The sequence below is a fragment of the Hippopotamus amphibius genome, chromosome 9 (assembly GCF_030028045.1).
Source record: "Hippopotamus amphibius kiboko isolate mHipAmp2 chromosome 9, mHipAmp2.hap2, whole genome shotgun sequence".
Taxonomy (NCBI): domain Eukaryota; kingdom Metazoa; phylum Chordata; class Mammalia; order Artiodactyla; family Hippopotamidae; genus Hippopotamus; species Hippopotamus amphibius.
The window spans coordinates 99,529,139-99,542,541 of record NC_080194.1 but is presented as its reverse complement, the minus strand read 5'-3'; the positions used below and the strand labels follow the sequence as shown (position 1 = coordinate 99,542,541).

Sequence of the window (13,403 nt, the reverse complement as noted above, 5' to 3'; positions counted from 1 at the left end):
ATTGTGGGGTTTACAGAACAATGATGTCGGAGCTTCCAGATTGGTTTGGCAGCTGCATTGTTCTCAGAGGGTAAACCAGACGCACTTAAGTCCCAGTCTCTTTTATAGGCTTTTGTTCATACCAAATTATTCTTTCACTGTGCTAGCATTCATGATGGCGCGTTGAAAGAGTGCCGCTTAGCAACCAGCTCTGGTTGCCAGGCACCCAGCTTCCAATAGGTTTTCCTTGTTTAAGATACTTTTGGTGGGAGCTCTACCAAGGCCATAGTGCAGATTTTTCTTTTTAACTGTATCCCTTTATTAGGATGCTGTTGTGATTTGTTGCTTGCATTATGGTGTCAGTATATTACAGTAGTTAATAAATCACTGAGTATAATGATTTGCTTTCAAAATCCCTTCCTTTAATTCTAATAATTGGGCTCATGCATATCCATATTAATAGAAAAAAAACGAAATGGATACAGTTTCATAATGGAGCAGATGGATGTAGAGGTCTCCCAAGGAAAATTTCTTTTTATCAGTTGTGCGATCAGGAACCAGGAGAGTGTGATGTTTCTTTAAAACTAATGAATGCTGTATTAGTAGAACAATGATGTTAAAGTTATCTGTCTTCTCAGGGGAGAAAACTGAAGAAACTCCTGTAGAAGTGTGCAGGAGTTCTACACTGAAGGAATTTTAAGTGTACTGTTATCAAGCTAAAGATGCCATGGTCTCTTTTCTAGTATTTACCATAGTTAATATAATTCATTTCATTATGTAGAAATACTTCACTCTCTAATAAGTTCACCAAATGCATTCAAATGTGTGACTTCTTAGAAAATCACTTAGCATTTTCTCTTAACATTTATATAATAGCTCCTTTCTAGTGTAAATAAGATGTTGAGGAGCTGTAGAATAAAATGTTTTTCCAGTTTTCTTTTTTAGGTTATTTAAACAGGTGTCTTATGACAGTCTCAAATTCAGCTACCACTGGCTTCCTGATGTTATCCATGCATAGAACACTGGAATTGCCTTAATGAGTAAACTCCTGATGTGCAGATAGTCCTGACAGTGAAGCACAGGAGAAAATAATTTTATTTTGCTAACCTGTTCCTGGAAACAGGACTTCAGGGAAAATAGTAAAATAGCAAAAGCATTTTAAATAGTAAAAGCATTCTTGTAGGGGGAAAATAGAAGAAAAGATGACTTTTTAAACTAAATGCAGATAATAGCTAATTATCTAATGTAATACAGAAATATTTTCTGCCATAAAATTCAAGAAATTAAGATAACATTTTTTCAATGTACTTAATTATTCTCTGCTAATTTTATGTGAACTATTTCATTCCTGTGCTTGCTATCAATATGCATAGAATAAGAGCTTTTCCCCCTGAATGAAATAGACTGTAGTCCCTGGCACTTAATAAGGGTAGCACAGTGTTGAGAATTGTATTTCTGTTATTGTTTTCAGGATTCACGAAATAAAGATTATTAGGGCAAAACTTTTCATCTCTTAAAAGGAATATAATTCACTCTGTAATTATTTCATTCCTTGTTGCCTGTTGTAGAATATGGGCTCTTTCATTGCAGTATCTGAATTATTTTCGAAAGTCTTTAGAGTGTTGTTAAGCTTGATCCAAATTAACAATAGCTTTTAAATTATAAGTTAATGTTTCCCTTTTCACATGGCTTTCTCTCTAAAAGGATTTTTGCAAATTTCTATGAATTCTTTTAGAGAAAATGTATGTACCCTGTGATAGCACATCTAAAACATGCTTTTTTATAATATTCTGTGTCACTCTAGAAACACAGGCCTTTCTAACTGTGGGGAAATCTCTTCCATCAGGACTGAGAAACAGCATGATATAGTGGGGGAGGCATGGGTTTCAGAGTCAGACAAAACTGGGTAAAAAATCCAGTTCCTCTGCCTATTTCCTTTGTTGCCTTGGAGGGAACACTTGGCCTTTTTAATTTCTAATTTCATCATCTGAAAAACAGGACATGATACTATCTTGGAAGGGTATTTTGAGGGATGAGAGGATGTAGACAAAACAAAGTTGATATTCAGTAGTTTGGTAATTCTTTCCCAACTTCTTTATTGAAATAAAAATGAAACAGTAACTATGAAATTCTAAATATTCTACATTTTTCTCTAGGAATACGGGGTGCTTTGCATTCAAGAATACAGAAAAAACAGCAAAGTGGAGTCAAGTACACATAACAGCTTCATGGGCTTGAAGGATCATCTGGGGCATGACCTAGGCCACCTTTATGTGGAGAGCACTGACCCACATTTAAGTACATCTATACCTTGGTCAATGGTAGAGAAACCAACAATGGATAAAGTTAATTCCGGGAAAGAAGAAAAAGAGGTGTGTGAAGAGAATGCGAGCTCTGGTGACTCTGAAGAAAGCACAAATTCTGACAATGAGTCAGCACAATTAAGTAGCATTTGCGTAGAGCCATGCTTATTAACCAAGACTCACAGACAGCTATGTAGGTCTCCCTGTTTAGAGCCTCGCATACTCAAACGCAGTGAAATTTTACAAGACTTCAAACCTGAAGAGTCCCAGCCATCCAAGGAAGTGAAGAAACCCCCTGATGTGGTCCGAGAATACCAAACAAAACTGGAGTTTGCACTGAAGTTAGGTTATTCTGAAGAACAGATTCAGCTTGTGCTAAACAAACTTGGTACTGATGCTTTAATCAATGACATTTTGGGAGAACTTGTCAAACTTGGAAATAAAAGTGAGGCTGAACAAACAGTTAGTACCATTAACAGTATAGTGCGGGAAACATCTTCCCTGGAATCTCAGCGGTCTGAGTCTCCCATGCAAGAGATTGTAACAGATGATGGGGAAAATCTGAGACCGATAGTTATCGATGGCAGCAACGTGGCAATGAGGTAAGTGGGGAAACCTTCACGCATTATTACCAGTCTTGAAAACGTGTTTTGTGACTGTTTCTCTTCTAACAGCCATTAACGTCATGGTGGTTCTGCATCCCAGCATTAGCTTCCATGTTTCTAATTGTCTCTCTTAGTTCTCTGCTTCCAGAGCGGTCAGCCGTTCTTAGCTCGTTTGTCCCTAAATAAAAGACCTCCTTTTCTGTAGATATGTCTCCCCCCACCGCCATCTGGCTGAATTACTATGGTATAAAAATTGTTCCCAGTATAGTGTTAGATATTAGTTTTAATTGAAGAAATTCAGTATGACCATACTGAACATACTTGGAACCTAGGGAGATAAATGGCCTATTTCTATACATAAGATAAAAATCCCAGTTCTTTGAGAATATTATTTCTATTGATTCGGAAACAAATCAGTGCCATAATTTCAGGGGTTTTTTGTTCCATATAAGAAATGTAATTCAAAAATAATTTTTTAGGAACTGGCAGAAAAAAACAAAAGCAAAACTTCCAATGAAATTTTTTATGGATTTTGATGGCTTAAAATGTAAAGTGCATCTAAATTCCATTAGTATATAGTTAACTGCCCACAGTATTCAGAATACTGTGGGGTTATAAAGATATATAAAGGCATTGGTTCTTCTTTCAGAAAGCTTAACATTTCATATATTGTTTCTCAAGGTGATCTGAGGATAGCTACCAAAGTATTATCTGTGGAACTTGTTCTAACTAGTGTACATTCTAGAGCAGTGCTGTTCAGTGGAAATGTAACATGAGGCACATGTCATTTAATATTTTTCGGTACCTACGTTAAAAAATTAAAAGAAACAAGTGAAGTTAATATGAATAATATATTTTATTTAGGCCAGTATAGCCAAAATATCATTTCAATGTGTATTCAATAAAAAAATTGTTAATGAGATATTTTTGCATTATTTCTTTCATCTTAAGTCTTAAAATCAGGTATCTTAACTTATAGCCCAGCTCAGTTCAGATTAGCCATATGTCAGGTGCTTAATAGCCACGTGTAGCTTGTAGCTACATATTAGACAGTGTAGTTCTAGAAACCTACCAAATCCACACACAGACCTACCAAGTCTAGATCAAGGTGTAGCCCAGCCATCTCCTTTTGTAACAAATACCCCTACTAATAATGATGCCTACTGAAATTTGAGAACCACTGTTTTTAGGTGATAGCAAGTATTTCTGCATAGGGTATGAGAAGGACCAACTTGTAATCCTCAAAATAATACTGCTTCCACCTGATGGAAAAGTTATCTTTCTTTCATTTATAAGCACATGAGACTTGCAGTATTTAAATTACTTGCCCAAGGTAAAACATAATTCAGACCCAAATATGTCCGCCTTCAAAGTCCAGATACATTTTTCATCATATAATGAAAGGTAAAAACAAGTTGAAAAGGTTCAAGCCAGATCTTCCAAGGCCTTGAATGCTAAGCTAGAGAATTTAAACTTGGCTCTAATCCAAAGGTCACTGAAGATTTTTGAGGAGGGTAATGTCAACAGTAGAGCTGTGCCTTAAACTGATAATCTGGCTGTGATAGTTAAAGTGGACTATAGGAGGTAGGAGATAATTTGAATGCAAACAACCCTTTTTAATGGAGTAAAAAGGGTAGGTGTCATAGAGGTATGAAGTGTATATATAACCTTGAGAAGTCGTTCAGTAAAATAACCTCTCTGTTGTCTGATCTTTCCCAAACTTGGCCATGATATGATTTTTTTTTCCTTATAATAATCCAGAACTAGTGAACAATTACCTTAGCAGAGTGATGATGTGTAAAGCCAAAACATTATGGAATCGCTAAGCGAGAGAGTAATGAAGGAAGGTAATAGGTCCTGGAGAAATACCTATAACTATGACCATATACCAAAAGCATCAGAGAGGTTCTTAAGAAAATACATCTTCCAGGGCTCAACTCTTGGAGAACTGATTCAATGGAGTATGATAGAGCCCAAATAACTGTATACTATTTTTAAAGTGCCAGTGTATTTCTGACGCCTAGCCAGTGCTGAGAACCATGCAACATGAGAAGCGTGGATATCAATAGGTCAGGAGGTAGAAGAAACTGATGATCTGGGGAAAGAGTAGTGTGAAAAGTACCAGTCTTAGCAAAAAGGTTAGTGCCGGTAAAACCAAGAGACATACAAATGCTATCAACTCAAGGAAGCGGAGGCTTTAAGGAGAGCGTATCCGGTGGCTAGAACTGAAAAAAGATCCAAGGACATGACAGCCAGGAAGCCATTGTCTTCAAGAATGCCATAGGGAGTTAAAGATAGAAACCCAGTTACAAGACGTCAAGAAATGAAGGAATAGAGCTAGACTGTTATTCTAGAAAGCTGACAGGGGAAAGGAAGAAAGAGGAGGAAGAGTTGGGAAAGGATTTTTAGTTTGGTAGAGAGCGAAACTATATAAGCTGGGGGATGGGGAAAAGTCTCCACAATAGCAATAATATGAGAGTTTAAGTTTTGAAGCAAAGTTCGCTGAATGAGGAGACAAGAAAGAAGCAAGTAGAGAATTTGGCATTGGAGGTAAATACACTTTGGGGTAGTCAGAGGAACCACCTTGGAGGGGAAAAACAGCCTCAGACTCATAAAACTTAGAGCCCATAGAAGTGAATTTTTTTAATGGATATTGTTTAGATAAATGATGTCATGGTTGGAGCAACTCATGTGACTGAAACCTCCTCATTCCCAGTGGTAATTGACAAGTACTTGGATAACTGAAAATTTGCATAAAACTCTAAACATTATTATCCCACATGAGATATAAAAATAAATGGCATAATTAGGGCATTTCAAACAATCTATTACATATAATTGTTGAAAACACTTCTACCCCCACACTCTTGGCCTCATTCTGTTTCTTTTGCTAGAGAGATGGCACAGTATAGATTCAGTTCTTCCCTCCATCACATATTTTAATCTGACACATAAACTGAGATGCGTCAGGCATTTCAGGAGAGGACACGTTGACAGGAAATTTTTATTACAGCAGCATTATACTGTCAGTCACATTGCTCTACCACATCCATAACTTTGAAAGTGCCGGAACTCATGGAAATGCGTAGTAAACTTTTACATTCTGCCACTTATCAACATAAAATAGAAAAGTCATTTAGAAATGCATATCTACTTCAGATTCAAAGTCTGAATTTGACAAAAATGCAGAGATTTACCCATCCCCTGTTGCATAAAATATGACAAGCGTGCTTTTAATTGTAAATTCATATCCTACTCATGGTCTGTTAGCAAACCTATTACATAACAATTTTATATACATCATAGTAAATTATAATAGGTAAATGTGAAAGTGAGTTAGGAATAGACTACTATTTTATTTCCTTTCTGACTTCTCAGGCAGATATATTCTACATATAAGGTGAATATATTTTAGTTTCATTTAAATGCCAACAGTGGAACTGATATAAATGATTGTTTAGATATAAATTAAAAGTAGGAAAGAGAGGCATGTTATTAAAATTACCAAAATGGACTTTAAAAAAAATTAATTCTCTACACACTAACTTTGTGATTCTGAGTAACTTGTTTAAACTCTCCAACCTCAGTTTTTAGCATTGTAAAAAGGGGAACTCTTATCTTGTAGGCTTGTTATTAGAATTAAAGGTAATTAATATCAAGTGCCTGGCATGTGGTGGGTGCTCAGTAAATTACAGTTATATTACACTGAAGAGCTAGATTCTGTATTTTAATCCAGAACATACTAACTAATGTAATAAAAACTAAGTTCTTTCAGTTTTTTTATTCAGCATTTAACAAATAGCAGTTTAGCAGCCCATCTAATTCTTATGATCTATAGGTATATTTTAATTCTTCATGTTCATATCATCAATTGTTTTCAATGATTTCTACAGTTTCATAAAGGAAACTTGGGCTCTTAGATCTGGGTGACGCCCAAATTGCCCAGGGACAGCCATATAACTGTAATATACAGCGTAGGTCCCAGAATGCAGGAATCCTGTGTTGCTTTGCCGGAGGCATGCTTCTGCTTTCAGTTTATTAATATCCTCTTAAAAATGTGCGACATTGATAGAAGTTCTGGGTAAGTTTGTTGAATAAGCAGTTCACTCAAAATTGACAAATACGTAGACCGTAGTCTAGCATAATTTGTGATAGCTATTTCAGTGTGAGGTATAGGAACAAAGAAGACATAAGTATTCAAAAATAGAAAACAGAGTAAAATAAATTTAGAGAAAGCCCTAAACTTTTGCACAAAAGTACTTGGTTTCTGAAATATGAAACAGAATGAAATTTATATTTAGTGGAACTGGACTAACTAACGACTACTGACAAAAAGCTGTAGTTAATTTTAATTCTTAAAAAAACAAAAAAATCCTCAGTAATTTAGCAAATTGGTCATTCAGCAAATAGGCTTCTTTCCATAGTAGTGCAGATACTTGATAATATAAGCATACCATGAAATGTATACTCCAGATATAGACACAGAAGTAAAGCATAAGTAATATTTATCATATTTCTGAAATGAAATTCTCTTGATGTTGTGATTTTTATATCCTCCAAGTAGCTTTGCAATTCTTCAAATTCTGATTGCATTAAACCTGAGGTAGTTCAGCAGTGGAGTTCAGCATTATTCTCTATCCACATGTATCCAAATAGCTTAAATTCACTTTTCCTTAAGGGCATCCAGTGTTTTAATTTACCTGTGGTTTTAGGTTCAGATGAGGTGTCCTGTCGTTCACAGAGTATCGTCTTGTGAGCCATCAGGGGTGGAGTGTAAGTTGGATGTTGGTGCTTTTGGATTCCTAAAAGCCCTTGATTTTTTCAGGATGCTTCCATGACATAGTCACCTGACTTCATTAAAATCATATCTCCATCTTCTACTTCAGCTTCTACCAAATATATGAAATAAGAGTGGTGAACAAGAAAAAACCCAGAGCCTCATCGCTACCTCTACACCACGTGTAGCACAGATTCTCCTGTTTCGGGGGATAGAAGCTAGGCGCACCAGCCTTCTCTTTTTTGATATAAACAAACAATTGAAATTCATCCCTGCCCCCACTCCCCTGTCATTTCAAGCCCTCTCTCTGGGTCAGTGAATTCAGGCTTTTTGTTTTAGATCAGATCTCCTAACTGGTGGGAAAGCCTTATTGCTGCATTTTTGTGCAGATATTTTCTATGCTAAAAATCTCAGGTGGACCACTTCTGACCAGTAGGATCCATGCTCGTATTGCCTCTATGTTAACAATAGGGAACCGCCCGAGACTGAAGCATGGGAAGAGTGGCATATCCCATTCACCTGTAAGAGTGTTCACTCTGTAGAGAAATTTAGCGAAGGATTTGAACACTAAGACTGCAGACAAGACCTACTTATATTTGAAAATATATGCAAAAGTTAAATTGTGGACAACTCCTGGAAAAAGAACTACGAGTAATGCTTTTATATACCAATCTAATGGCAGAGAATACAAATAAAGCAACCATCTCCTTGACCCCTACCCCTCAAAAAGACTCCTGTTAGAAACCAGCTGATGTTAAAATAAATCTGAATCTTAACTGGGATATGGAAAAAGTACTCCAGGTAAATTATTGAAGTCATTTTCTTAAGGTTTGAACAGAAATAAAATATAGTCAGGTTATAGAGTCAGAATATGAACAGAAAAATGCCCAGGTTGTGATAACTTTTCTTTATATCTAGAATAGTGGGTTAAGCCTAGATATTTATAAAATACGAGCAGAATTTAGCAGTCTATATGAATAGGATTTATTTATACAGATTACTCTTTTTAAAGGCACAAAGGCTTTTCTGTATCTCATCTGGTTTGTGAAGTTACATGAACTTGAGAACTCTGTGTGAATTTGAATATTGAAGGCCAGCTTGCCTGGGCTCCAAAACTTGCCGTCAGTTGTTTGGTGGTTTTGCTGTCCTGTTGCCTGTTTACCATTTTAGTACAGCCGAGTCTTACAGTTACAAAATTCCTCCTGGACACCTAGTTCAAGTTTTTGGTTTAGATTGCAGGTGTGAGTCTACAGCTAGCCAGAGTTCATTCAAATTTGGTTTTGGCTCTCAACAAAAATGTATCAAAATTATGTGCAGTGGATCTGCACGGTCCAGTGCGGTGAATACCGGCAACATGTGGCTGTTGAGCTTCTCAAATGTGTCTAATCCAAATTGAGATGGTCTGTACATGTAAAATACGTGCCAGATTTTGAAAACTTAGTACAAAAATATATGAAATATATCAACAACTTTTATGCTGTATATATGTAAAAATGATAGTTTTTGATACATTGAAGTTAAATGAAATATATTACTAAAATTAATTTCACCTACTTTTTACTTTTTAAAATGTGCTGTCCTGGGTCATTTTAAATTATATTTGTGGTTCACATTATAATTCTATTGGATAGCCTCTCAGTGAAATGTTTTTTAAGTCCCCTCCTAGTAGGGGCTTAACGTCAATTAAAGGACAGCTTAATTTCCCTTTAGATGAGTATCAGTGTCAAAGGTACCACTTACGTGTTAGTTGGTGATATCCTATTTCTCTTATTGTTTTAAAGAAAATCCTTGGATACTATGAAAGGAATCAGAGAATCAGAACTATTTTTTTCTGTTGTTTGATTATATCAGTGTGGAGTCTGACAAAGACAGGTATTAGTTCTAGTCTGCTGCATCTCTTTATAACCCTACGTTTATACTTCTACTTGTCATCAGTCATGAATTTTAATAGACCAATAGTAAATAAGCTTTCCTCTTATCTTAAATGTGCTTATTTAAACCCTAACCTGGGAAATAGCAACATTAATTATCCTATTACATATGAATAAAGTTAATTATAAATCACCTAACTAGTGATTATAAGAAATGGGAAAAGTTACCCAATTATAATAGGAAAAAGTGATTCGAGTTTTGTTTTCTACCTCTGTTAATATCGAAGACATTTTTGCATCTACTTAACAGATATGTTCTCTCAGCATCTTTAGACTAATGACCCACTTGGATCTAGATTAGCTAGATGTGCTTCCTATTATTAATTTTGGCTTCAAATTATGGACCTTATAAGGTGAAAAATCTTTCTGCTTTGCTTTTTCCTTATCCTTTCCCATTCTGAAAACTGTCTTGGCCACAGTGCTCTTGTGTCCATAACAACTAAAGCATAATAGTAAACTATTTCATGTTAAGACTTCCATTGTAATTTTGGTGTTGAAATTTTCATTGTTCTAAAACAGTGATTTTTTTCAGACTTTTATTTTCCTTTAAAGCGGTACAATCCTGCAAATCTTAAAAGGAAGCCCAATATTGAAAAACAAACAAAAACAGTATTGTTTGAATTGGAGGGTATAAGTGGGGGCTGTGTTTCCCACTTAAAAATTTCCTTTGTTGCTCCCTAGAAGGGCCTCTGAGCCACACTGTGGGATTTCTATTTGGAACACGACTTAATAAACCTGATTAAATTGTCTGTAACAAGGGAGTTTATCTGTAACAAGGGATTTTGTTTTCTGGGTATATTGCATCCTGACCACTAAGTTTAGGTTCACAGTGATCTTGAAATAGTGAGAAAGAAATCAGAGATTAAAAGTTGAGTAGCTATACGAGTGACAAAATAGGCATAAATCACTTGTTATGAGCCTTTAATATAAAAGAAAAAGTTATAGATGCCCATGAGTCAGCACATGGAATTAATTATAGATTCTTAAATACAGTATGAAGTTTAATTAGACTACAATAATAGGAAGGAAAATATTCTCTTATTTCCATATTAAAATATTCTTACTTCCCTATTCTCTTATTTCCATATTCCATCTTATTTCTTATATTGAAGATGATATCCAGCTGCACTCCTGTCTCCCTGCTTAAGGGAAATGGGGTAGATGTTGGAAAATTTCTTCTTCACAATCATTAAACACTGAAGGAACTAATTTGTTGAAGCCTTCCATGTGCCAGGCACCCTGCTCAGTGTTCTGTGCATGTTACCTTGTCAGTTCTCACAACCCTGTAATATAGGTGGGATTATCTCCATTTTAAATATGACAAAATTGAGGTTGAGAATAAGTAACTTGCCAAGGTCACACAGAAATGTACTAAAGAAAATACTTAAACTCATGTCTAATTCTAAACACTGTGTTATTGTGTTGGCCTACTCATGAAAAGCCATCTCTACTGAGCAGTAACGCTAGTAGTAGTATTGGTAGTACTAATACTGTCATAATAATTAGTAGTGCTAATTTACTATTCATAGTACTAAACATGCCATTCTAGGTATGATTTTTACAATTATATTTTAGATGAGTTATGGAAAAACTTTTTAAGAATGTCTTTCCTTTGATCATATTAGGGATATACTTATTACATAAATTTTAGAAAATAAGAAAATAAAAATCACCTATGATTTCCAAGGTTCTTTACAAGCCTTATAAGTAATGTGTTAATTCAAAGCAAATAGTCAAACTAGAGCAAAATCAAATTTGAGGAAATAAAAGATAATTGGAAAAAAGGCTCCTTATTTCTCTCTCTTTTTTTTTTCAATGCCGTGAAAGGAATTAAAAAGAAGCAGTCCCCTTTATTAGATGCCTTCATTGCCTGGTTAGATTTCTTCATCCTTCTCCATTGCTCCTGTCTAACAAGGGAAGATAACAGTTATAAGTCTAAAATAACCTTTTCTATTCTGTGGTTAACCTAATTAATGATATGTGTGTATATAACTTAGAATGTAATACATGAAATTATGTTTCCTAGACCTGTAAGTAGAACGATTCACCCATCGTCCCTCTCCTCTAGGCCCTCTATTGAGGCAAGCTACTTTAAAATGTATGGTTCCCTGAATTTTTCTCTGCATTACAGAGTATACCTTTGTAATATGTTGACCATCACAGGTGACTAATTTAATGGCGCATAATAAGCAAGTGTACTTCAGTTCTCTCTTGGGAAGAATATATGATGTTTTTATAAGATATTGCAAATACCATATTAGTTTGAGTGCTTATGGAACTGCCCTTCTGTTGAAGACAGAAAAGTAGAATTGATGGGCTTTTCAAATTTGTTACAGTAGTATATATGAAGAAATTAAAGATAATCCTATTAGATATGAGACAAAGTGAACTTACAGAATAATGAAAAGTTATGGTAGTGAAAAACTTACGAAGAATATGTGTGTCAAGATAATTTGTGTTGATTTTAGCTCCCCGTGGTTTCCAATTTCTAGTGCACTAGAAGGTGCATATGTCTGAAACTCTGAGTCGGAGTCCCTAGATAGAAGTAATGGGCTTCATTTATCCCAGTCCAGACCTTAGTAGCCCTTTTCACAGCTTGGTCTGCCAATTAATTTTATCTTATTGTCTGGAATAAACTCTACAACGAATAATAGAAATCTGTTGGGGAAGTTACAAGGACTAATAAATCAGCAGTTAGTTTTCCATGTGGTATATATTAGTTGTGGGATGTTAGAAAACCGCTTGTTCAAAATTTGGCGCGTAGCATGTCAGACCACTAGCACGTACTTACTCTCAGTACAGATAAGCACATATTCACTAACTTAGGTGCCTTGTCTCCCAGGAGCTTCAGAAATCCTCTGCTTGGATTGGTAGCCCTTAGTTTATACAGGAGATCTCTTCCCAACAGATGAACAGCATTGACTCATTATTGACCTGGGGATTTTTGCAGAAACTAACGCCTGTGGTTGGCGAATTTTATTTTGGCCAGCCAAAAATTCTGTTATTTCATTAACACTTTGCAGGCTATTACATTCAGTAGTTATACCTGACACACCTGTACAGTCTTCTAATTTTCATGAAATGTTGTCTTCAGCCCACTCTTCCATAGAAGCAAAGGAACATTCTCCAGCACCATGAGTTTCATTTTCACTTTCTGTATCAGAATCAATCACTAAGGTTTTTTGTCTTTTTGTTGTCTAATATTCACATCATCTGAGTCAGAACTATATTCTGAAGAACTGTCATCTTCTGAGACCCTAGTATATATGTTGCTCAGACAATCAGAAAAAGTATCTGCATAAAACTCACCAAAAAAATTCTTTTTCACTCAAAATTTCGTGATGCATCATTTTTGAAAATTTCACGTTTATAATATACACAAGGTTGGAACAAAAACCTTACGGAGCAAAATGTCAATGACAACAACAATTGTAAATTGTATAATGAACCCTTGATCGATTTTAAGCTGTAACAACTTCGCACAGTGATGTTAATTGTATCACTCTGAAAATGTATTGATAGGTCTCCAGTCAGTAACGTTCGGTTATGAAAAGACATATGAATTCGTCTCCAGCCAATAATGTTAAGAGACCAGAGAAACATGTTCCTCCAACAGAGGACCTATTTGCTCAGGAATCACAGATGGGAAAGAACAGGTAGAATGTTGTCCAGAGATACCCACAACTTATATGTTTTTCTGGATGCAGGTGAAACGAGAAAGTCAGTAGAAATTGCAGAATACATGTGTGGTTCTAGTATCTACAAGAAAGGATAGGGAAATATTAAGGCAGGAAAAAGAAGCATATAT

At 35.5% G+C, this 13,403-nt stretch overlaps 1 protein-coding gene across 1 annotated transcript in view; it reads left to right on the top strand.

Moving 5' to 3' along the window:
* The window catches only part of ZC3H12C (zinc finger CCCH-type containing 12C), a 75,176-nt gene that overhangs the window by 37,528 nt on the left and 24,245 nt on the right, over positions 1 to 13,403 (top strand). The window contains exon 2 of the mRNA XM_057750937.1: positions 2,136 to 2,884. Within this exon, the coding sequence (XP_057606920.1) occupies positions 2,136 to 2,884 (749 nt within the window). The remainder of the gene's footprint in view (positions 1 to 2,135; positions 2,885 to 13,403) is intronic.